Genomic DNA, 23,588 nt, shown 5'->3' with positions numbered 1-23,588 from the left:
AAAGGTCACATCCACCATGAGTTTCTTGTGCCAACCAATTCGAAGTTTAAGGGTGACGAGGAAAGGCAACCAATCTAGTGATAGTTAATAGTCAGTACAAAGCTTCAATAACGACGACGATAACAAATCGAGCTTCTGGCTCTGCCTCACCACCAGACACCAGTAATTAGGGTTGGAAGTGGAAGGCGCTTAGTCAACCAGTGACGCGATGCATTGACGGCGAGAGATCAGAGGTTTGCCAATCCAGTGGCAAGAGAAGGACGAGAGCAAATGGCAACACCCTCTACCAGCGCCCACAAATTCATCTGAGCTCCTCTCTTCTCTTGAGTCTTGACCCTTGGCTTCAATGCAGAGGCCAAATGGAGAGAGAGATGATTGGCTCCCATGGACGGTGGCAAGGTGCAGCATGATCCATCTACAGAGCCTACGACAAGCCCTAGCCCTGCGCCCACTGGGTTGGGGCTCACCCTAGGCCCTGCATGGATCAGAGAGGATGTCACCCAGGCACAGGCTATGTTCATAGTAGCCGCTACAGCATGTAACACCAACACATCCGTCTTTATTTCGCAGAAGCTACCCGGTTCAATGCACATGTTTTTCCATGGATTTCAGATGAAGATTTCGATGGAATAAGACTCAATGGAAGTGCAAAGCAATCAACCAGAAGCAATTTCACGAGCATTTTTCCAACAACTCTGAAGGCATTCTGCTCATCTACAAGTTCAGCAAACTGGGCATCCATTGCATGTCAGATGAGATTCGTTTCTTGTGTTTTCACTTTTCAGATCCAAGAGCTGCCCATGCACAAGCACAACCATTTTAAATGAAGGTAAACAGAACAAGTACAAGATTTGTTTGATAAGATCATCAGTAAAACCAAGTACATGAGGTTGGGCTGAAGTTGTATGAGATACTCCACAAATCGTCAGAAACATATGTACATCAAAGGCGAAGTTTGAGAACAAACTCGATGAATAAGGCAAAGTTTGAGAACAAACTAGTCACCCGATAAATAAGGCGAAGTTTGAGAACAAGCTCGATGAAGTTTGCTAACAATAAATGTACGAATAGAAACATTTATCAGTCACACTTGATAAATGACTTGCATGTACCTTGTAGAAGTCCAGTTTCCGTTCTCTAAATGGCAAAATTACCATATATCGTGAATTTGTGATATATGTCGATGAAGAAACAGTTGAGAGGGAGATACAGATATATCACAAAAAACAATGAAAAAATACAGTAGTTCTGGGCCAGTTGAAAGAAAATATTGCAAAAGATCTTGAAGTCCAACTCTACACAGGGGGTAAAAGAATATTAAGAAAAAGAATAATCAAACGGGAACAATGGAAAGCTCAACTGGCAGCTTATATGAATTGCCATAGATACACAATATATATTTATAAAATCATAAGCTAGCAGCGTTGCGTACCATCCATGAAAATTTGATACTTGTACCTAATTCCGGAAGATATTTTATACACTCCAACCCTGGTGTCTTTTCAGGATCACCTGAGCCTGGCATCACCTCCCTTGTTTCGGAACGTTGAGAGGGAGAAGAAAGATCGTGGCGCTGCATTTCGGGGATAAGATATTTTAGAGAAGATTGTGATTCCCAAAATAAGTATTTATGGCAAAGATGACGAGAATTAGTATGAAGAACCAAAATCTTCACACCCTACGCTTCAAACCAAAATCTTCACATCCTATGCTTTGAATAACCAACTTAACATAAGCATACACATGTTTTAAATTTCCATACCTTTGAGAGAACTCCCAGTGAGTTGATCCTCCCTCAATCTGAAATTTGCAGGGGGGTTTGGAATGGAGCTGCGTAGTGATTGTTCTGCAAATTAAAAAGTCTTAATCAAGCTTACGGCTAGAGTAAAGAAAATGTGTGGCCAGAGCTAAAATTAGACAGTGGCTAAAGGACATACACATATCTAATATCTTAACATTCAGAAGTCCTTGAGCTATGTGAGTGCATCATTCCCATACCCAGCAAACCTTTCCTAAATGCATATGCATGAACATCATGATCTAGGGAAGTTACTACTTTTGAGAGGATTACAACTTTGACCTTTGGGCCTGGTTGTTGGGGTCAATAGTTTTCAGAAGTTAAAATCTTTCTCCTCCTGACTCATTGCTGGGTGGTCCTTGAGCCATGGTTCACAAAAATAAGTTATCAGATTTTTTTCTGATGGCAATGCACAGGAATTCCATAGTGAACATACAACTCTAACATCTTTTTTCCCCTGGGCAAAATCCACGCATTCGAAATGCATCCACAAACATGAACTAGGGAGCTAGATGAGCATGTGAATTATGAATGCAATCAAGAGAATGAACAGATGAACATCCAAACGGTCATTATCAACATATTGCAGATAAACAACGTATTCAAGTCGTAATACAGAACTGAAGCACCCTGGTTAATGTATATAACGTGAGCGAAGAATAATTGGTTAACCTTGGTGTATCTCAGCAAGAGTATGAGTACCACTCAGAAATCTAATGTTCTCAGACAAACATATGATAAATTGTCTGCCAACTTGTGGGTAAATTGTTGGAACCTACCGGAACTTTTTTCTTTGGAGCTTTTAGGGCTATGATCATCATACTAGAAAGTCCCCTTTAACTTTATCTAGTGCCCATACAGTGTGGGAGTAGGATTTTGAGAGGCATACTAACTAATTTAAAGACAATACTGGAGCTTTTGTAGAAAAATAGAAAGCAAAATACCTTGCTCAGCATAAACCTCGTTCTCAACAAAACCATCATATGAAGCAAGATAACCCATTCGAGACTTTCTGAAATCATCAGAAGATCCTACTACTAGATCCCGTCCATCTTCCATGTCATCATCGCATTCTGAGGCAGTGGAAGCAGATACCCAATCATTTACTAAGCCATCCCCACCTCTATTCTTCCTTCCAAATTTCCAGAGTTTCTTCAATCCTTTGGAAACATCTTTGCGTGGCTGTTGAGATGCATTGACACCGGCAAAAGGCATCTGTGCGCTGCCCCACTTTTTCCGCATCCGGGAAACATCAGCATCTGTTATTTCATCAAGTGAATGAGAATTCCATGGTGATGGACTTCCATACGGTGAATCAGCAAAAGCATCACCATCTGAATTATCATTTGCATAAGGGAATAGCTGTGGAAGGCGAGAGCTCCAGGGTGCTGGAAGATCACCAGTCGGATTGTGCATATTTCCTGTAAAAGCAGTGAACTTGGTGCCACCAAGGCCAGATGCCTCACTTGGAAAGTTAACATCGCCATTTTCTGATCCTGGATCATCTGAATTTCCAAATTCATGACTCGCTCTTGGGTTCTCACTGTCAGAATCAGCAGGAAAGTCACTTTCCCTAAGATTCTCTTCAATGCTTTCATGTTCTTCCTCTTCTTTGTCATCATCAGGGGAGTCCTCTTGCTGATCTTCAAAATCACCACTGCTCTCATTGTGCTGGAGGGCATTTGCCATCATGGCTGCCGCAGCCTGAAATCCAGCTATACCAACAACAGGGTGAGTCCCATTGCCTTTCCTAAGAAAAGCCTTTGGTGGACCGGTTCTACCGGTATTGTAAGCAAAAGCTCCCTCTGATTGATTATTGGAAATTCTTGAGGGAGCCCAATTGTAAACGTCCTCATTCACTGATGGAATGTCCTTTAGTTCATCAGGAATTTGGCTCTTCCTCATAGACTGTGACATCCTTGATTGATCTTCTTTCAAGATACTCTTTGACTCTTCAATAATGCTCTTGCTACGGGCAAATGATTTTTGCTGAACCCTGGCGGTTGCTCTGCTGAGTCCAGGTGAAGGCCTCGTATTTTCTTTTCTTAAGTCAGAGAAATTGGGGACAGACTGCGCAAGAGGATTTTCTGGTGGATTCCTGCGGTTTGCATAACCGGAGCTTACAGTCCTTGATGAACGCTTATGGATAGGAGCAACAGATTTCTTTTGGGTGGAAGCAACTTTATTTGAAAAATGCTTCCTGGAATCAGCACTCCTCGAAGAACCATCACCAGATAGGTAGTCACTATTCAGTTCCTCTTCAACCAAGAATGAGTCTACCCCCTGGAAATGGCAAAGAAAATTATTGCAAGAAAGTAAACTCCATATTGTTCATTATTCCAGCATACCACAACATTGCATGCAACTGCAGGATTCCAAGGTATGCATATGACACAGAATAATGAATGGTTTACAGTTTTACACAAATACTTTGTAAAGTATTAATTTTCTGTACCAAAGAAACTTCAGAACAATATTTCATGTAAAGTGGAAATCCTAAAGTTATGCACTCAGGGTGTTCATTAAGCATCCTACCCAAAATTCTAAAGTCACCTTTTAGCTATAACAAAGAGAACTACTTTTCTGTCATCAAACAGCTATTTCAAATACAAATATATACCTGATCCTTATTTTTTCTAGTTGACTGCAAAGGAGGAATCTTCTGAGAACAATGAGAAACATAAGTTGAGCCAGGGATGTCTGCAGACCGCGAAAATTTGGCTAGCATCTCAGCCTTGCTCCGTTCTAGGCTCTCATGCATTGCCTTTAACATTGCTTCCTTCTCCTCTCTCTGCAGTTTCCAGTCTTCCTTCAGTTTTGCATCCCTCTTTTGCATATACTGCTCATAGAACTTCCCTCTCGATTCTTCTAAACTGAGAATGCCAAGTTTTTGTGGTGTGCTAATGTTATACCCTTGATTGTTCACCATCTTCAGAAGCTCGTTGGCATCAAAATCATTTGTTGTTATACTTTCCTCCACAACTTGTTTCGTATAAATTGTCTCTGGAAGAACTGCTATAGGCTTCACCTCACTCACCATAGGTGTGCTATCAACCTGCACATCTGTAGGCTTGACTCTTCGAGAGGATGTTAGCTTATGCGCAGCATATAGTTTCTCTAATTCATTGGCCTTCATTTGCAGTTCACCATGTCGATCTTGGTTCCCTTTTCCTGGTCTTACCCTAGCCTGCAAATTTAGCTCTTGCTCGGTAATGGATGATTGCCGGCTCAAATTTGTTCCCTGGCGACCAGAACAATCTGAATCAGAACCAGCAGTAACCTTTCTCCCTACATCCTCTGCCTTCCGTGCTAGACGGTTTCGCTGGTTTCGCTGCAAACTGACATCATGGACCTCAGTTTCTGTAGAGGCTACCTCATCCCTACTAGATGAGCCTCTAACATTAGCTCGGGAATTAGATGATGCTTTAGATTTAAGACCAACAGATACCTTTTCAAATGTTCGGGATGGCCGATCTTTCCTTCTGACCACTTCTGCTTCAGTGTGAATATCTTTTGTATGGAGGCGAGGACCTCTAATATCATTTTGTGGAATCTGTTCGCTTGCAACTGGTACTTCATGAGCAACACCTTCTATTTCCTTATCTATCATGCGGAAATGCTCCTCTGACGATGGGCTAGTTAAAATATCCTTATCTTTCAGCAAGGTTTCCTCAACTGGCTTTGCAGAAGTATTTAAACGGATTCTAGTGGAAACATTTGAAGCAGCATTGTTGGACATCCTCGTGTGTCCTTGAATAACTCCCTGTTCTTTCCCAAAGGATGACTCACTCTCAATGCTAGAGTTTATAACCATGTCATCTTCTGCATGATATATGCTCTCATTATGAGGAGCAGGCGTATTGCTTAAATTTGGAGCTGGGCACGAATTTTTGGTGGCCGAATCCATTGATATGTTATCCTTTTGACATGGCCAAGACTCTGATGTGACCGAATCCTTCATCCCATTAGAATCCTCATCCACTCTTGCTTTTGAGTTGGCCTCCAAATCTCTAGATGTCGGAGTCGCAACAGGAGTTCCATTCTCCTTTTTTTCATTTAAGTTCCCACTGTCATTGTTGCTTAGATCAATACTCATATCGCTAACACTGCTCCACCTTCTAACCAATTTCTCCATGGAGGCACCAGAAGGAACCCTGCGGTGCTCACCTTTCCCTGGAACCACCCTAGCAGTACCTGCTGAGGTGCTGTTACCAGAACTTGGAGTCTGCTCCTTTTTCTGGCTCTCAAACATGCTTATCCTGTCCTTCACACTCAGCCGCCTTGAAACACCTACAGAAGGTGCGGTAGACGCATCTTTTTCTGTTTCTTGTTTATCTGCTGCCTGTTGGATGGTTGGCTTGTGTTGCTGGTCTGCAGCAGGTTCGGATGCAACTTGTACTGAACCTTCGCTGTTGCTTAGTCTGTGGATCTGAGAGTCACTTTTGCCAACTGTAGATTTGTTGTTGGATTCGCCAAGATCAACTTGCGGCTCATCTATAGACATGTCTGAACTGGAAGAATCACGGACATTCCCATCATCAAAGCCCTTCCAGTGTGATAAAACTGCTGGTGATGCATTTTGAGGAATGATGTCAGGATGCCGCTGGCAAAGTGACATGAATTTGGTGCATGCTTCACTGAACAAAACAAGTATAAGTTGTCATACATGTCCAGACATTACTCAGAAAGAAAGGAAAAATAAAGCAAGGAGTGCAAAGGAAGAATAACTTCAGCGCTGCCATTGCAACCAGCAAGGTAACAATGACTTGAGGGTTGAGGGCCCATAGAGATTGAACAGATTTCACTACCCCCCCCCCCCACACACACACACACAAAGTCCCAACTGAAAGAACCTCCTCCCCATGCAAACTTCCCCACTTCCCAAAAATTCAATTATAAAGTTTCTAAGTTTACACCTTACGTATACAAATCTGTTACTTTCTTAGTTATATCATAAGGTTTATTAACCAACCATAAATCATGTATAATTTGCCGTACAATGCAATGTCATTTCAAATTTCACAAATACAAAGAATCTGCAAAATTAAATTATCATTAACTGTGCAACTAGCGGTTGTTCATATGAGACTTCCCTGTTTCACACCACCTAGAAAATGTGTAATTTATACACAATAATACTGCTCAAATTATGCAAAATCTGCAGCTGCTGTAACATTCGATCAACTCCTAGAGAAACCAAAAGAATATTGTGTGGTGATCAGTCTACTGATGATTGCATTACAGAAAAAAAATCTTATGTGATTATTAATCAAATTCGAGTACAGAAATACTTGTGAGCAACAATCTTACACAGTAGCTATAATACATACCAGAATTATGAGACTGACAGGTTTTAAGCATTACCTCAGCCGGTTGGCACCAAAATGGTTTGCAAAAAGAAGAAGCTCGGATATACTGTTAGGATTGAACCCAGCAGATGATGCTCGGGAACAAGCTGCGGCTAAATCTTGTTTAAGGGCACTTAGACGCACATCAATCGCTCTAAGTAGTTCTTTCCTACACAAGAATTGAACTCATCAATTAGTAATTAGTAAATTACAAAACACAAGAGTGTAACAACCACAAATTGGTAGCAGACCTAACAAGAACTGCACTTGAGGTGTCTCACGGATTTTAAAACAAACTAATTGGATAAGTCATGCCCAACTAAGACAAATCAAGTTTATCTGGGAAAGAAGAAAATAGACATGACAAAGGAGCTTACTTTGTAACATCTGCTACTGCTGCTGCTGAGGCTGTAACATTTTCAGCTGCCAATAAGCATGGTCAGAGCATAAATTAGATCCAGAAGCAGCACACATACAAGATCATACTAATACTGCAAAATTATATGAATATCCATTAACCCCGCAAACACTTGCAGCGATTAATTTCTGCATTTATGTCTTTCCTCAATTAGAAATATATTGCCTCTTATGCGAATTTCATGCTATCCAATGCATTCCTTCATTAGCTCGTAAAATTTCAGGCAATCAATTAACCCAGTTGTGTCCCCATCTGAATATAATCAACTACCTTCCTTCTTTGCTTCTGATTTTACCATCAATTAGAAATTTTCGTGTCACCCAAGTTAATATGGACTGAATTTTCCCACAATAAAAAAACGCAGTTAAACATTCTCAGGTATGAACATAGATGGACTAATCTAACAAGATCCAGACCCCAATGGATAACGGAAGGGCAATCCAAACAGTAAATATAATCATACGACATACCGGCTGCACCCGAGGTGGCATCTCCAGTACCCTGAACAAGGTACACAATTTTAAGACAACAGCAAAATTTAGAAAGAAACAAGAAACAGCTACACACTCCAGGAACTGAAAAGGTTGTTTGACACTTACTCCCTGCGCATAAATCTTCCTGGCCCCTTCTAGCTGTGACATCTCCAAATCATAGGTATTCGCCAACTCCAGAACCTCTGGCGTGCTCACGAAGCGCACGAACCTGCAGGCAGAGGCCAGCCAAACATCCATCTAAATCCAATCTTTTGGGCACCCCCAACCCAATAACCACCGGATAAGCCACAATCAGCAGACCTCTCGAGGGTTCCCTTGCTGAACCACGGGGCGCGGCGCTCCAGCTGCAGGCGGATGGCCGGCGGCGGTGGCTGCGCCGACGCCTGCTCCTCCGCAGCCCGCAGGTGCGCCACGAACGGCTTCACCGACCCGGACGCAATCTTCTCTGTCCGCCCATTGCCGGACACAACAAGCTCGCACCTGCGCAGGGACCCAAAGACGCCGCATTTAGCGCACAAGAACCGCACGAACGCATCAAAAGGGTGGAATTTTCCTTCCTAGCCCCGCGCTTCCTCACCGCTGACGCCGAGGGGAGAGCTGGAAGAGCGCGAAGTCGAGCGGCGCGTCGGCCTCCATGGAGTCCTCCGCCACTGCCGCAGCCGGCGGCGAGCTCGGATCTGGCGGATCCCGGACACGAGCTCCTCCCCCCGCCGCAACCTCCTAAGAAACGCTGGAACGGCTGCGTGGAGCGCCAATGCAGCTCCCGCGGCGACAAGATCGCGGCTGGCGGCGGCGGCGTCGACCGGACCGTGCTGCGGCGGCCCGGATCTCGCCGGCGCCTGGCCGAATCCGACGAGCGCGCCTGCGACGGGGGAGAGCGGAGTGGAAGAAGGGAGGACTAGCGAGCGCTGCGTGTATGGTGGTGGTGGTGGACTGACTTCTCCCTTCACTGGCCTGGCCTGCTGCTGAAGAATGAAGCTAAATCAGGAATTTTGGGTGGTATTTGGGAGAGATTAGTGGCTAAATTTTTTTAGCCTTGGTTAAGCTAGCTGTGTGATTATGGGAACCAGTTCTCTTTTGAGATTGTTGGAATTATGGACAAAAGAATGGTAGCTGAAGCGCAGCTACTTTTGGTTATCTTTGATTTTTCTTCTCAATTTGGCTTTTGTGCTCCTAACTTTTGAGGATAACAGCAACGGCTTTGAGAAGACTGAGGTGCTGGGGCTTACCATTTTGCCCCTCCGGGAGAAGATGTAGGCTTTGGCTTTTGAAATTCAGAGGAGGGATTTCTGTTCGAGGAGGACCTTGGTAATATAAACAATTCAGAAGAACCATTGTTGGTGATGGTTAAATAAGTATTACTTGTGTTTAATTGTTGAGGAAACGTTAGGTCACCAAATTTTGAGTGGCGAATTATTTTTTTTAAAGTCTCTATCAAACATGATGCATCCATAATGAAGTGTGTCGTGCAGCGAGTGAACTGAAAACCAAGGTTGTTTGTGTTACATTAATTATGCTTTTAGCATGTAGGTAATTACATTACAGTTCTATTAAATAGCACGGCTTGTTGCGTTGATTTGATGCCCTCGATAGCTTTTTCTTGAGCCTATGGAAAACTCCAGCCTCCCAAACTGCTGTTCACCCTTTCTGCGGTGCTTGTTCTGAATGCAATTCACTGCATTCCAAAAGTATACTATTTTGTACAATGAACAGTGCGCAAAAAGAAATATGCGAAGGTGCAAAAGGAATTAAATAACATACTTTTCTTCCCTTTTTTATTTAATTCCCTTTTCTTTGAATTGCACGTAAAACAAAAGGTAATCTAACATAAAAGTGAGCATCCTGCAGTGATTGTTCTAGAACATACTGGGGCCCCGAGAGTTCAACAGTGACACACCTTATTTGCATGTGTTTGAACAGATGGGACTGTTCGGAGTGTCGTCTAACCCGCCACGGCACGCCACACTTTTTCCGCCGCAGGTGTGCCGGCCGTTTTATTACTTGCACCCGCCCCCCCTCCAAATATAGTTTAGACAAGCCTAATCATGCTTACTTATAGTATTAATAGCTGAAGAACGATTTTTCTTCCAAAATCCTTCTACATCTTATCTCCTCCTTTATATTTTCTGTAAAAAATTCCCAAAAATCTAGATCTTGCTGTTGACCGACTGTTGTAGAGAAAACGAGTGGACCAAGGTGGGGGGAACATAGAATTGCATGTACTAGTTGTACGGGGACTTTAAAAAAAACAGTATGACGGAAGCAGTGAATATCAAATCATGATCGCATCTCTCTTGTCGGTGAAAACAACTTAAACAATTGTGAAATCCAAGCAGTGTTGTCTGACGTGTTCATGTCACACCTAGATAGAAAAACAGCACAAATCTTACCTCCATTAGCATGTGTGCTCAGTAACAGTTCTTCATTCGGGAAAATATTTTAAACGCCAAAAAAAAATTACTTTTGTACTGTCTGAAATCATATGAACAGGTTCGACAACGGAAAAAGGTGAGGCAGAGTAATAGTTAGCTGAAGAAGACGGGGTAGTTGGCACATTAAGCTCACATATCACCCGATGCAGTCCCTTTCATCTGAGCTCACTAGATTCTGCCTCAAGATTTCTAACAAACTTTGATTTATCCATTACTTTAGCTTTGTTTAATGGTTTCTCTGATGTAATTATCACTTTTTTCAGTCCCTTGAATCCCTACAGAGATTATGTTGAATATTTTTGTCACCTACAGATCATGTAACTTCAATTTATGAAATTTTAAGATAGAAGCGCTAGACAAGCGATGTGCTGAATAGACATGTTCTGGAAAATGAAATTTCTACAGTGTTACGGTGGTACAATGATTTGTACTGATGTGATGCATAAAAGCTCCGGTACTGCACCAGAGTTCCATAAACAGTGTTAATGCATGCTTGATTTAGGTGCTAATTATGCTCATGGGATTGCAATGTTTCACCACCTTTATAGCTTTTTGTGCGAGGTTGGTGAACTCTAGGATTTGGGTTGATCACCTGCCGTGTACTAGCATTGCTGATGCTGAGTAGCCATTTTTTTCTCCACAGCTGAGTACACTCGGTGTTTGTTGGCAGCATCGTTGAAGTGCAATCATGGACTCATTGCACGTATGAACAAAACCGAGTCGAACAAATCGCAATTATGAACTCATCATGGGTTCATGGTACAAATTAGCAAAACCAAACTGAAACAAAAACATAGTGAATTGATCGATATAATATTGTCTAATTTACCTAACTTGTTAATCATGCCAACTATATTTACAATGCAACTACGCACTAGATTTTATGTACATTTAAATAATATACGAGTTTAATTATTGCAAGTATTAGATTTTCTGCACATTTAACATAACCAGAATTTGATGCCTAAAATCCATCTTTCTTAAAAAATCAAATCCTTCAAACTACCAGGGATCGAACACGTGTTCTCCTACTCGCAAACCAAAACACTAAATTCTTCAACCTCGTGGAAAACTAATATTTTACCCCCCTTTCCTCCATGATTAAAATAGGGACAACGGTGTTCTTCACGAGTTCAGTTTCTCAAGAACAAAGGACAGAAGCAGCACACCTCTCACAATTTAAAATGAGGTAGCACATCTCTCCACATAACATTTTTGGCAGACGATTCCAAGCAACCAAGTAATTAAAGCAACAAACAAACAAATAAATAAACGCCACTTGTTGGAGCTGAGAACCGCAGAGCCCACAGTAAAAGGTCAACAGGACAAGCAACAGATGTACTTTGAACATGCATCACTGCTAATGATACAATATTAAGGGCTAAGACATTCTTTAGTACAGCTGAGCAGTCTGCTTCCATTCACCCCCCCCCCCCCCCTGCCAAGTCAGGTCTGGCCTTCTGATTGGCACCTTCTCAGCTAGTTTAATCACCACTCCTGTCTCATAACCCTGTTGCATAGTATACTGCTGTCACTGTACAGCTCTGGTATTTGACTTTTGTACACTAAAAATATACATGCATATTTACAACTAGGTACCTCAAGTCTGGTATATTTGCATATAAACTTTTGCCTTTTTTTTACTTGCCGCTGTCTCTTTGCAACTGTGATTCCTTTCAATAGCTTGAAAGGTTAACCAGCCGACACTTGGACTGGATGGAGGGTGACCAAGGTGCTCGTTTTAAACGATTTTTAATTGGGAAGTTGCTGGTGGTCAGGTTCAGCAAGTGTCTTGCATTGTACTCCTGCAATGCAAAAGCATGTATTGGAGAGGACAAATCATTCGCTCATTTGTCTGATCTCCCTGCCTTTTCCCTCCTGAGATTTGATTGATCGACTGATCAATATAGTTTCTTTTAAAGTTGATATTGATTGATTAACTCGCTAGGGTGGAGCCTCGAGATTCCCGCCCCTCAGAGGATCTGTTAAATGTCACTCAGGTGTGTGTTCATTTCTTAGGGTCTAAAATTTAGAGGTGTCACATCAAAGAGAATCTTATCATTTAGAAATATTAAATAAAGTCTAATTACAAAACTAATTGCAGAACTCTAGGGCTAATTCGCGAGACGAATCTAATGAGGTATATTAGCCCATGATTAACGGATGATTACTGTAGCATCAGGCAAATTATGGATTAATTAGGCTCATTAAATTTGTCTCGCGAATTAGCACCCATCTGTGAAAAAGTTTTATAAACAGATTTTATTTAATACTTCTAAATAGAAAGATTCTTTTTGATGTGACGGGTCTAAAATTTAGAGGGGAGAAAACGAACGCACCCTCGGTTGTGGTTTTCTCACCTCTGTCAGAGATGACAGCGGAGGTATACGTGTTGCTCGACAGGCAGTTTGGGGTCATCTGGTGCATGATGGCATCTTCGTTTTCTTAAACCGGTCTCATCAGTTTTGTAGATGCTTGGTAATAAAGTGTAATGGTAGAAACATGCTCATCTCAAGACGGAGACGCGAAATAATCACGTATCAGACGTCGTCCCCGGGAGGTTGCTTTGCCGCCAAGTCCTAGTTAATGGCGCGCCTGACTTTAAGCAGCATCCTTCCTCCACCAGAGAATGCAGACAGGGCCAGCAACAGCAGCCGCATCTCGCTCTGTTTTCTTGGCCTCTTCGCACGAAAGAGACGCTTCAGAAAATGAAGCAGCGAGATTTGGAGGCCCAGCAGCTGATGATCACCTCACTGATATTGTTTTTTGAAAAAGGAAACAGAGCAATTAGGTCATGAACCACAGAATCAGAGTATCAAATTGCATCAGGTACCATACTTTTTTCCTGAATGGAGCAGGATGATAGAAAAAGGCAGAGCCCATTTGCGAGGAGGGAAGTTTTTGTGCGCCGGTGACGAGACCCGGGGCTTGTTTTCAATCGCCGGTGACGAGGACTGAGCAACGACCGGAGCGATTTCGACGCCATTTTTTTTAGCTCTGATTCGCCGTAAGTGTGCTGTGCTAGGTTAAGTACTCACTGATAGTGCGAAATGATCCGCGTCGGAAATGGTAGTACGATTAAAGTTGCTTGGCCGGTTTGATTTGTTGTGGAGCTGAGGTGATGGAGGGAAGAAGGAAAAGGTTTCAGCATGTGACTGTGGAACAGCATATATCTTTCTCCCCACACACGAGCATAGCTTTGGACCAATTTTTGGACAACTGGTACAAAGTGCCATGCCATCTCCGTCTTGGTGTTTTTATTCGTGGAGTGCATCAATTAGTACTGGGCTGTCTTTGGAGCACTCGGATTTTTTTGCCCCTGTCAGATGAACATCAGCTTCTTCTTTAACCTCCATCAGCAGGCAGCCTTCTTACATGAGCATCAGTGCTAGTTGAACCTCGATGGATAGTGGGTAAAAGCTCAGAGCCAGAGAGGCAAGTTAGTGAAGGAGAAGGACCAAGCAGAGCGAGAGGGGAATCATGGAGCTCTGGAGGCTTCCGGGGCACGCCGGCCGCCGCAAAGAGAGCGGCAGGGACCTGCAGAACGAGAGCCGGCTGCTGCATGTGCACGGGTCCACGGCGCCGTGACCGCGCCAGCACCAGCAGCGGCGTGGAAAAGCTGAGACCCGCCGCAGGCCGGCGTCACATGCGCCGTGTCCGGTGCGTGGCGTGGGCGCGGGGCAATGACGCGAGCAGAACGCGTGCGGCGCGCGAGCCCGGGGCCGACGCCTCGCCTCGCCAGCCTCACCGGCTCACCCCTGTGCTCTGTGATGTGGGCTCCGGCGCACGCGCCGCGTTGTCGGTGGCTTAGATTACACGAGGTGTTCCGGAGTGCGCGCACGGTTCATCATTCCTAGAATGAAAAATCCGGGGAAAAAAAGAAACATTAACCTGCAAGCCTATCAATGTTCATGTTATCTACGTGGCACAATTTCGAAGATCGGCCAGGTAGGCAGCTTACAACGTCTGGTCGCTAGCAGCCACGATCCCACCTGATCGGTGGCGATTAGGCGCCGGGCATCGCCACCACCATCGTCTGGCCGGCGATCTTCGAAGGGCGACCTGACTCGATGCGGGGGATAGGGTAGGATAGGACCGAGTGAGCGAGGAGGCTCGAGCGCCATGCCCTTGTCACCGTCACCGGCCCTCGGCGGCGAGCGAGGAGAAAGAATTGGGCAGGAAGCAAGCCATCCCCCTGGGAAGGAAGCATCAGGCATGGACCACCAGCCCACCCAACCATCTTTTTGCTTCTGATTGGTGAGCTCTCCCCGCTTCTCCCGCCCGGCACGCTGCTCCAACCGAGGACAAGGCCGGCGTCACGCTTGCCTGCAGCCGCAGCCGCAGCGACGCTTGGGTCGGGTCGCCACGGTACTCTGCCACATCGTGGATGCCTGCATCAGTGTCAGTCGGCTGCGACGTCCCTGTCGCCGCCGTCGCTGCGCGGCAATGGCATGCGGTGCTCGAACGGGCCTGGCCTGGCACGGCAATGGAACGGTGGCCGCTGATCGTCGGAGCCGGCGCGGACGCTCAGGCCAGCGGCGGCGCCGCTTGGTGTTGTCTTATCCAAGGTATCCTTGAGATTCTTCAGCAACCTGGGAGGTTATTGAATCGAATCGTATCTGGAAGATCCTCAACTAGCTAACACCAAGACAATGCTGCTGCATCATTGGGCCGCCCACCAGCTGGCGACTTGCCCAAAGGCCAAAGATAGGGGCAGAGAAATAATAGGGGCAGAGAACTAAGCACGAAAGCTCCTCGACTGGACACTTAATGGGACGAACATGCTAGTAACATTATGGAACCAAAGATTATGACACGATACGATGGCATTTGCAGGTTATTGCTATGCAGATGTGGTATACATAGACATGAACCATGAGGCAAGCACATCACCTCTGAACCAGAGATGGCAAGCAGACCAGCCAGGGGAGAGCATCGCTGGCTGCTGGAGCGCCTAGCCCTCCGGCCGGTCGGGCCAGCCGAGACCCACAGCCGAGACAATGCAAGCTGCTCTGGCTTGCCCCCAACGCTTCAATGCACGAGCCGTCCAGCTCAGCTGCAGGCGAGATGAAACCCCAGATCTGAATCTAACTGAATCGTACTGAGCTTCGTATCATGATGACGGGTCTGCTTGCTCTCCACAGAATGGTCCCCTCAGGCTGTCCGCACAAGTTTCAGATACATCCTCTTCTCGAGCATACAGTCGGTTGAACTGCCTGTGCCTGAAGCCCTGAATCACATTTTTACTCATGATGGATGGGCTACCATGAATAGGGGGAGCTTACAGTATGCACAAAATTTCCTGAATTATTTCCAGAGCAATACAAGCATTATTTTTTAAAATTACAATCTACTCTACACTAAGGATCGGTGCCTTAGCAACTGAATTTCCTACAGCTGAATAATGTACATGTTGGAGACTTATTCAGGGGCACTTCAAGGCAGCCCATCCACTGCTTCAGTGGCCAATGATGTTGCAAGGTGCATGTGGAGTCATCGTTGGTGTTTAAACCTGCATGACAATTGAAGCAAATTGAAGCGTTAGACAACACAATCGAGAGCACATAGAACTGTTTGATCAAAATGTTTAACATATCTTTCTAAAAGAATGTCAAGATCTCTTATAAGGGTGCTGCTAGGAAATCCAGGAAAGCTCATGATGCACTCGAGCCTTTCAGCATGAATGCAGAAAGTCCAAATGGATGATCAAAGATTCAAAGATGATTTCTTGCCGGCACGTATGGAAAATTTGAATTTGTTATGATAACATCTTTGTTATGGATTCATCAACTGTCCACATTGTAGCAGGAGCTGACTTTCCATTTTCTAAGATGAGCCGATAAGCCAGATGGGCCCAGAACTAAACCCAGATAAAATTAACTAACAAGAGGTACTGCGCATATGAAAATTCATCTGAAGCACAAAAATGAGGAAATTACTGAAATGAGTTCTGGTACCTATATCAAAAGCTCCTGTGAAATGAACTCTAAGGCATACTAGAAACAGAAGTGTCCTGCACTCATATAAAGATGTCATCAGCTACAATAAATACAGAGCAATACACTCTGTACGGACAAGTATCAGGAGCTACTTACTTGAATCATTGCACTGAAGCTTTGAAGCCCATGGTGATTTGCAGCAGGAGCAGGGGCATTCAATGATGACCCATTAGCATTTGATGCATTGCCTTCATTGTCTTCATTTGCAGATTTGGCCGTCCTCCTCCATCGCTTCAGCAAATATTTTTGAGGTAGCTCTTTAATATTTCTGTAATCCAGCACCTTCAACATGTGACAACATGGGATGCCCATAAACTCAAACTTCCTACAAGTGCACACACAGGAGCGATCACTTGAATCAAATCGAACAAAGTGTTCCTTGGGTTTCTCAGATGAAGCAACCTTGTACTCAGATGTTGTCCCAGCCTCCCCACAACTGAATAACACAGAGTCCATGAATAGCTCAAACTCTTTACGAAAGATCTCAAACACCACTGGTGTATATGTATGAGCAGTTTGCTTTAGCATCTTGGCTGGAGGTATTCTTGGATAGCTCTGACTAGCTTGGAAGTCAGCTTGCAGCTCAGCATAGCGATGCTCATCCACTGCTCTTTCATAGTGCTTGAAGAAGGACAGTAGGTCCAGTTGAGGACTCAAGAACTTCTTCAAAATACTACTGAAACTCTCGGCTTGAAGTGCACTTATGATGTCAGCAGAAAATATATGCCTATCATATGCCAAGGCCCATTGCTCCTTCTCATCAAACACTTTAGACAGCCATTCGTTATGTCTAAGATCATACTTTTCCAGCATACTTCTCCATGCAAACAAGAATTCATCTCCATCTTCATAGCCAAAGACACATTTGCTAAAGTCCTTCGCAAATGTCTTTGAACCTTGGACGACATGGTTGAGGTGCTTAAGAGAATTCTGAAATACATGCCAAGCACAAATTCGTTGTGTGGTATTTGGCCAGGCTGCTGCCATTGCACTACTCAATGGAATAGATTGATCTACTAAAGCTACAGCAGGCTGTTTCCCATGCATAGCGATCTTAAAGCTCTCAAAAAGCCACTTGTATGATTCAAATGATTCATCATAAAGCAAAGCTGCACCAAAAATAATTGTTTGTTTATGATGATTCACACCAAGGAACAATGCAAGTGGCCTACCATATCCATTTATTTTGTATGTTGTGTCTAAGCAGAGTACATCGCCAAAGTAGTTGAAGTCATCTCTTGATTTTGGGTCTGCCCAAAAGAAGTTGGTCAGCTTGTCATCCTCATCAATCTGCATGGTGTAAAAGAAAGAGGGGTTATCCATTTGCATTGTCTGCAGATATTTCAATATTGCTCCACCATCACCAGGTTGCATAGTCTTCGTTCGCTTAGAACGGAGATAATTCTTGTAATCAGCTGGAAGGAGAGAGATACTCCGAAGGAAACTGACTTGTCTAACAACAAGATCACCAGTTGCTTTTGTTGTTGGTGTCACTACCGAATCATCTGATAATTCTGCTTCTCCAGACTGAAGTTCTGTCAATATCCTCTGTGACCTTAACATATGCATCGTCGAAGGAGGGGCCAGCTGATGATTGTGTTCTGCTTTGAAATCAGTTACTCTATACTTACACTCTGGTGTGACTTTAATAATCAATCTCGCTGGGCAACCAATTCGTGTATCCAATCTTGGCTTCTTTGCTTCCAGTGATTTTTTATCCCTGTTGTAGCCTTCTCTTGAGCACACAAAAGTTCTTACTTTGGTAATATTTTCAGAAGATTTATGTGATGTACTTTTTCTAACACTAAAGCCAATATGCCCAGCATATTTGTTGTAGAATTCGTATGCCTTTTCCTCACTCTCAAATTCCATGCCAACTTCCGGAACAAGCTTTGCGAGTGCAGCCTCATCTATGGGAGGCTCAGCTTCTATCATTCTTCTCATTTTGCCCTGGATAACCGATCATGAAATGTTTGAGTAGAAGGCAAAAAACCACAGTGCATATTTGGTTGCATCAGTTTCTCCTCACTACACAAAAATGGGAGGAAAATGACATAGAGCAGCAATGCAGCATTTTAGCCATAATGGAAAAATACAAATATTGATATCTCTTATTTTTGCTGTAAGTAGCATTGCCATATGGTCTTCAATCCTAACATGCTAGATCAAAATTAATCCGAGACAACAAAATTTGATTTTCTCTGTTTTTAAGGGAAATAGGGTATTACTCTATCGAAACTAGGATGCATATGCATACATTTGATGAGTAATTCAATTATTTCATGATCATCAAAGAAAGAAGTTTTGCCACTGCAGAAAAAAATGCACAACCCGACACTATGCCATGGTTTTTGCTTGCAGGTTGCAACCTGTGATCACAAGAAAATCACAATACATAACCTCCAACAGAAGGGGAAAAAATAGCCCTTACAGTGCATGACACCTAGTCCAAAATAAGGCACAGAGCATCGGAAAGATAGAACCTATGAATCAGAAAGTTAAGTCTACGCCTAGCTATAATATCTCCAAGGAATTGATAAAGGGAGCTTGGCAACATCCAAATTGCTGATGGCAAAGCAAGTGTCAGGAAGTTGAAAACAACTCTTACACTACTACTTCAGAACATAAGAGCATGGTTTTACCTTCCTGTAAGCAATGCCGCACGCATTGCAAAGAGTTCTTGGTCCATCAGGACCACGCCGCATATGGGGCGTCGCATTGCCAGATATCCCGCACCGCAAACACCTGATGGAATCACAGTAAAGGAATGACAGAATCAACACCAGGCTTCAACCACAACCATTTCTGAAATAGAAGAAGCATAAAAATAAATTCCGAAGTAGAGCAAGAGCACTGTCACTGCTCCAGAGCAAGCAACCAACGCGCAGAGGCGAGACCGTTCCATCGCCCAGCGGACCGACGGCGACTAAACGCGAGTGATTGCCACAAGCACAGCAACAAGAAGAAGCTCTTGGCCGCGCCTACATACCGCACGTGGCCTTCGAGGCCGTCGTCGGCGTTGTCGCGGAGGAGCTCCAGCTCCTGCTCCACCGGCGGAGCGCCGTACGGCTGAAGCTCCACTCCGCCCCCGTCCGGGGCCACCAGCATGTGCATCATTGCATCACTGCCCTGCCATGGCCACATTCGAATGAAAAAAAATCCTCCCAAAAAAATGAAAAAATCGCAAAAATGGGGTAATCGAATTGGGTTCGCACCAGAGGAGGGACCAAGCAGTAGTCTGGAGCGAAATTCTGCGCGATTTTCGCGAATTGTTTTGGCTGTTCCGGATTGGAGTTAGGGTTTGGAGCGGGGAGACGACGAGCGGACGCAGGGGAGTAGGAGGGGAGGGGTCAGCGGGATCCGGTGCGGCGGCGGGGTAGGTGGCCCACGTGCGGTAGCGGCCATCGCACGACACGTGTACAATCTCGCCTTCCGGTGGGCCCTGGCATGGCACTGTCTGGTCACTGACATGTGGGGTCTATTTGGCCCGCCTGCCAGAAGTCGCAGAGTGAAAAGGAGCAGAAGGGAGAAGCCGAGAAGGGGACAAGCAGACACAGAGCGGAAGGTGAGAGACAGGGTCACAGAGGCGACGAGACCACCATGAGCGCTCTCAAGTTCTGCCGCGAATGGTAAGAGCCACGGAATTTTTATCTTCAATCTCAAGATTGTTTCTTCGAAAGAGGAATCTTGTCGTTCGATTCATGTTCTAATTGTTCTTGTTTTGTTTTCGGCTTTTCGCCGCAGCAACAACATGCTGTACCCGCGGGAGGACAAGGAGACGTGCACCCTCCTCTACGCTTGCCAGTCCTGCGAGCACCAGGTGGTTCCCGTGTTCCTCCTCAGATTAATCCCTTTTTCCTCAGATTTTTTTGTTGATTCGTGGAAACCCTAGGATTACTTGGGGAGCGGGGAGCGGGTAGGTTTAGGCTGGGTTTAGTGATCTGCTGTGTAAGGATGGATGCAAATCTGGGTCTGGTAGTACATTGTTTCCGTTATGATTTCGTGGATGTTTTAGGCTGACATTCGTACTGTCGTATATTCTGCACCTAAATTTTGGTTTCATGATGGTACCAATTTTGGTTCTGCTGGAAACGCTGATGCTTCATGTTTCTGGTGCTTTCTTTCTTGAACATTAATAGATGATTCATGGGCTCAGGGCTGCAGTTGCCCATAATAACATAAAGCCTGTTGTAGGTTACAAAGAGCCTATAATGTTGCTTTAATATTTGCATAAAAAATTTGGTTTGCCTTGAAATGTGCTTTAACCGAGTAGTGTTTAGAGCAACTCCAACCTAGCCCTCATCTCGGCCCCTACACTTCTGATGAGAGTTGAAACGCAGAAAATCATCTCCAACCAACCTCTCATCTGAACTCCTCCCCTCTCTCATCCGAGCTCTCATCCATATCCCCTGAGCTCACAGATGTAGGAGCTCCCACCCGAGCCCCTACTCAGCCCGGGGAGCAACCGCGAAGACACACGCCACAGCTCGGACTTCTCTCAATCGAGGAGAGGGAGAGAGAGAGAGAGAGAGGAGTGCGTACCTCGCAGATCCAGCGCCGCAGCGTCCTGCCCGCCCGTGCTGCCGCCAATCTGTCTCACTTGCTCAGCCTGCCGCCCGCCCATGCTTGGTGCCCGTGCCCCAACCGCTCGCCCCTGCACCCACGGCCCGCACCACAACTGCCACACGTGCTGCCAATGGCTGAGCTGCCACCCGCATCGCAGCTAGCGCTAGGTAATCATGGTCCAATTCCATTAACAGTTAAATGTGTTGGCCCTCTGTGGCCAGTGCACATTTTGTTGATCAACTATTTTAAAAATTAAAACAGTGGGAGTAATTACAGAACTAAACTGTGTTAGCAGAAACCCACCTTTAGAGGAAGGTGAAGGAGCCAATGCAATCCTTCTGTGAAAATATTTTTTGCAAGGGGAACCCAGGTTGAAGCTGAATGCCATTTAAAATAAGTCATGTATCTTGCTGATGCTTTTGATGCTTCCAGAACATTATGAAGTAGATAAATTTCTCAGGTTTTCTTGTTCCCCTTAGATGCTCTTTCTTTTGTGTGCAGTGAAGTATGAGTTTTTCTCATTGTTTATTTGTACATACCGTTTCCACACATGCTCAACGTATTTAATTTTCAATTAACAAGCTTGCTCATAGTTTCACTGATCATTCCAATCTTTAAATCATTGATGTGAACAGGAGGTTGCTTCCGATACTTGTGTGTACAAAAGGGTTCTCCGTAAGCCTTCGGGTGAACCCAAGGATGTCCTGAAGGATGTAGCAGCTGATCCCAGTCTGCCTCGCACCAGAAGTGTTAGATGCTACAACTGCAACCATCCAGAAGCTGCTTTTTTCCAGGTTTGTACATGGGTGCTGTTTACATACTGTAGCTGTCACTAGAGATGATGATTTTGTTGTGTCATCTAGTTGGCTAGAAGCTAATACGAAAGCATGATGGAGTTTGTTAGTACACTGGCATTCATAATAACAGCGTGTAGTGTTGCATGATTTGTTGGTTATTTGTGGTTAGGGAAGGTTTGCGTCTTTAGCCAAGCCAAACTGGATTGGAGCCCCTGTGGCATCCACCTAGTCCATACAATGAAAGCTTGAATCAACCTGTCCAGATGGAATCAAATCATTATGTACCACTTAAGTAAGATTCGAATTTCCTGGGTCTCATAATCTGTCACATTGCTCAAAAAGCTGGGTTCCAAATGCTCCAAGGGTCTATAACCAGTTGTTATTAGTAAGCTATTTGGTTTCCCCAGACTTTTTGTGTATCAGGATTCAGGACATGTATCTCTTATTTTTGCAATATAACTGCGATGGATCGCGTTACTGCTAGTTTTGGAATCCTTATTAATGCACGGGCTGCCTGGTGCATTGACTTAGTCATTGCTGCGCTTGATTTTAGTGCTGTTAACATGTATTCTGATGCCTTGAACTTGCAGGCTCCAACTAAGGGAGAGCAAGCCATGACGCTTTACTTCATCTGCTGCAACCCGAGCTGTGGCCACAGGTGGAGGGACTGAGAAGTACCCGGATCTGGGAAATCAGTTCCAGAAGGATCAATACTCACTCCAGAAAACTTAGTAGTAGACTAGCAGGTCTTGGCATGAACCTTCACCGGGATTGGAAGGGCGCCACGGTTAAGAAGACTTGGGTGCAAACCTGTCCTTTGGATGCGCGCTTGGTTTACCATGCTGCTGAGTAATGTTGTGAACAAGATCCGGTGTAACTACTCTCATGTCAATTGGCGGGTGCTGCAAGCTTGTAAGCGAAAGGGTCGTGATCTTAAAAGAAAAACTATTCCGTGGATTGCAATGCACAGTAATTTGTACTAACTGGGTCTCATGCAGCAGCAGCAGCAGCAGCAGCAATCGCTAGCATGCTTGCAAACTGCCGGAATATATATATGGGCTGGGTTCAAACCAAGCTGCTCCATCCCGGGCTTGGGTTTATGGGCCTAGTGTGCAAACATACCCAAGTGGCCCATTTATTTAGTTATCATCTCCTGTGAGATAAACATAAATGGATAAACCATACAGTCAGCATCTGTGTCGCGCCTCTAACTAATCTCACATACACACAAGCATACAAAACAGTTGTTTTTCATTTTGCAAAAATCATACAGTAGACAGGATGGTGCCATACATCGCCTGGTTGCAGCCATTCTGCATCCAGAGCATAGCAAAGGGGAAGGAAAACAAACTTGGCCGGACCACTGCACAAGAGCACTAACATATGTACAAGCTTTGCGATCGAGTTGCAAACGTCCGTATGCCTATCTACATACAGTCATCCAGACAACAGCAGTTGTCACATCTCGAAAAGCAATCTAAATTAAAGGCACTTGAACCCAACCAAAAAATGGTCAGAACCCGAGACAAAGTCTGTTCCCGTTCAGCCAAAAACTTCACATTTACAACCGAGCTCTCACCAAAGCCAAACCGAACCACCACTGTGCACGCATCCATGCATTGATTTCCTTGCTATGTGCACCGTACACGCCGACGGGAAGAGCCAAAAAGGCACTGGCGATTTGCAAAACTTGAGACAAAATTTGTTTGGCCAAAGACAAAATCTGTTCCTTCATC

General features: G+C 44.6%; 3 protein-coding genes across 7 annotated transcripts; 1 reads left to right on the top strand and 2 right to left on the bottom strand.

Moving 5' to 3' along the window:
- Positions 1–890: 890 nt before the first annotated feature.
- LOC112880297 (COP1-interacting protein 7) lies at positions 891–9,168 on the bottom strand. 3 transcript variants are annotated; one of them, XR_003226284.1, is made up of 11 exons: positions 8,636–9,167; positions 8,359–8,538; positions 8,164–8,266; positions 8,035–8,065; positions 7,524–7,569; positions 7,163–7,315; positions 4,419–6,435; positions 2,743–4,081; positions 1,763–1,846; positions 1,433–1,573; positions 891–1,295 (listed from the first exon to the last, which is right to left on the bottom strand). XR_003226284.1 is itself a non-coding variant. In XM_025944845.1 (11 exons), the coding sequence occupies exons 1-11, from the start codon at positions 8,692–8,694 to the stop codon at positions 1,509–1,511; spliced, it is 3,936 nt and encodes a 1,311-aa protein (XP_025800630.1). In that variant the 5' UTR covers positions 8,695–9,168; the 3' UTR covers positions 955–1,508. The 3 variants fall into 3 exon arrangements, 2 of the variants coding, with proteins under 2 accessions (XP_025800630.1, XP_025800629.1); XM_025944845.1 differs by having other exon boundaries at positions 955–1,573; positions 2,743–3,057; positions 3,199–4,081; positions 8,636–9,168; XM_025944844.1 differs by having other exon boundaries at positions 955–1,573.
- Positions 9,169–15,697: 6,529 nt separating this feature from the next.
- Positions 15,698–19,856, bottom strand: LOC112880633 (protein FAR1-RELATED SEQUENCE 5-like). Of its 3 annotated transcripts, XM_025945357.1 has the most exons (7): positions 19,705–19,856; positions 19,479–19,618; positions 19,132–19,234; positions 17,662–18,439; positions 16,586–17,598; positions 16,448–16,503; positions 15,698–16,002 (listed from the first exon to the last, which is right to left on the bottom strand). In XM_025945357.1, the coding sequence occupies exons 2-6, from the start codon at positions 19,604–19,606 to the stop codon at positions 16,477–16,479; spliced, it is 2,049 nt and encodes a 682-aa protein (XP_025801142.1). In that variant the 5' UTR covers positions 19,607–19,618; positions 19,705–19,856; the 3' UTR covers positions 15,698–16,002; positions 16,448–16,476. The 3 variants fall into 3 exon arrangements, with proteins under 3 accessions (XP_025801142.1, XP_025801139.1, XP_025801140.1); XM_025945354.1 differs by having other exon boundaries at positions 16,586–18,439; XM_025945355.1 differs by having other exon boundaries at positions 16,586–18,439; positions 19,479–19,613.
- Positions 19,857–19,986: 130 nt separating this feature from the next.
- On the top strand, positions 19,987–22,819 carry LOC112880634 (DNA-directed RNA polymerases II, IV and V subunit 9A-like). Its single transcript, XM_025945358.1, has 4 exons — positions 19,987–20,118; positions 20,234–20,309; positions 21,691–21,849; positions 22,443–22,819. Exons 1-4 carry the CDS (start codon positions 20,090–20,092, stop codon positions 22,521–22,523), a joined length of 345 nt encoding a protein of 114 aa, XP_025801143.1. The 5' UTR covers positions 19,987–20,089; the 3' UTR covers positions 22,524–22,819.
- Positions 22,820–23,588: the final 769 nt, after the last annotated feature.

This window comes from Panicum hallii, chromosome 2, assembly GCF_002211085.1.
Source record: "Panicum hallii strain FIL2 chromosome 2, PHallii_v3.1, whole genome shotgun sequence".
Classification (NCBI taxonomy): Eukaryota; Viridiplantae; Streptophyta; class Magnoliopsida; order Poales; family Poaceae; genus Panicum; species Panicum hallii.
The sequence above is the reverse complement of the archived record's forward strand: the minus strand, read 5'-3'. Positions and strand labels throughout refer to the sequence as shown.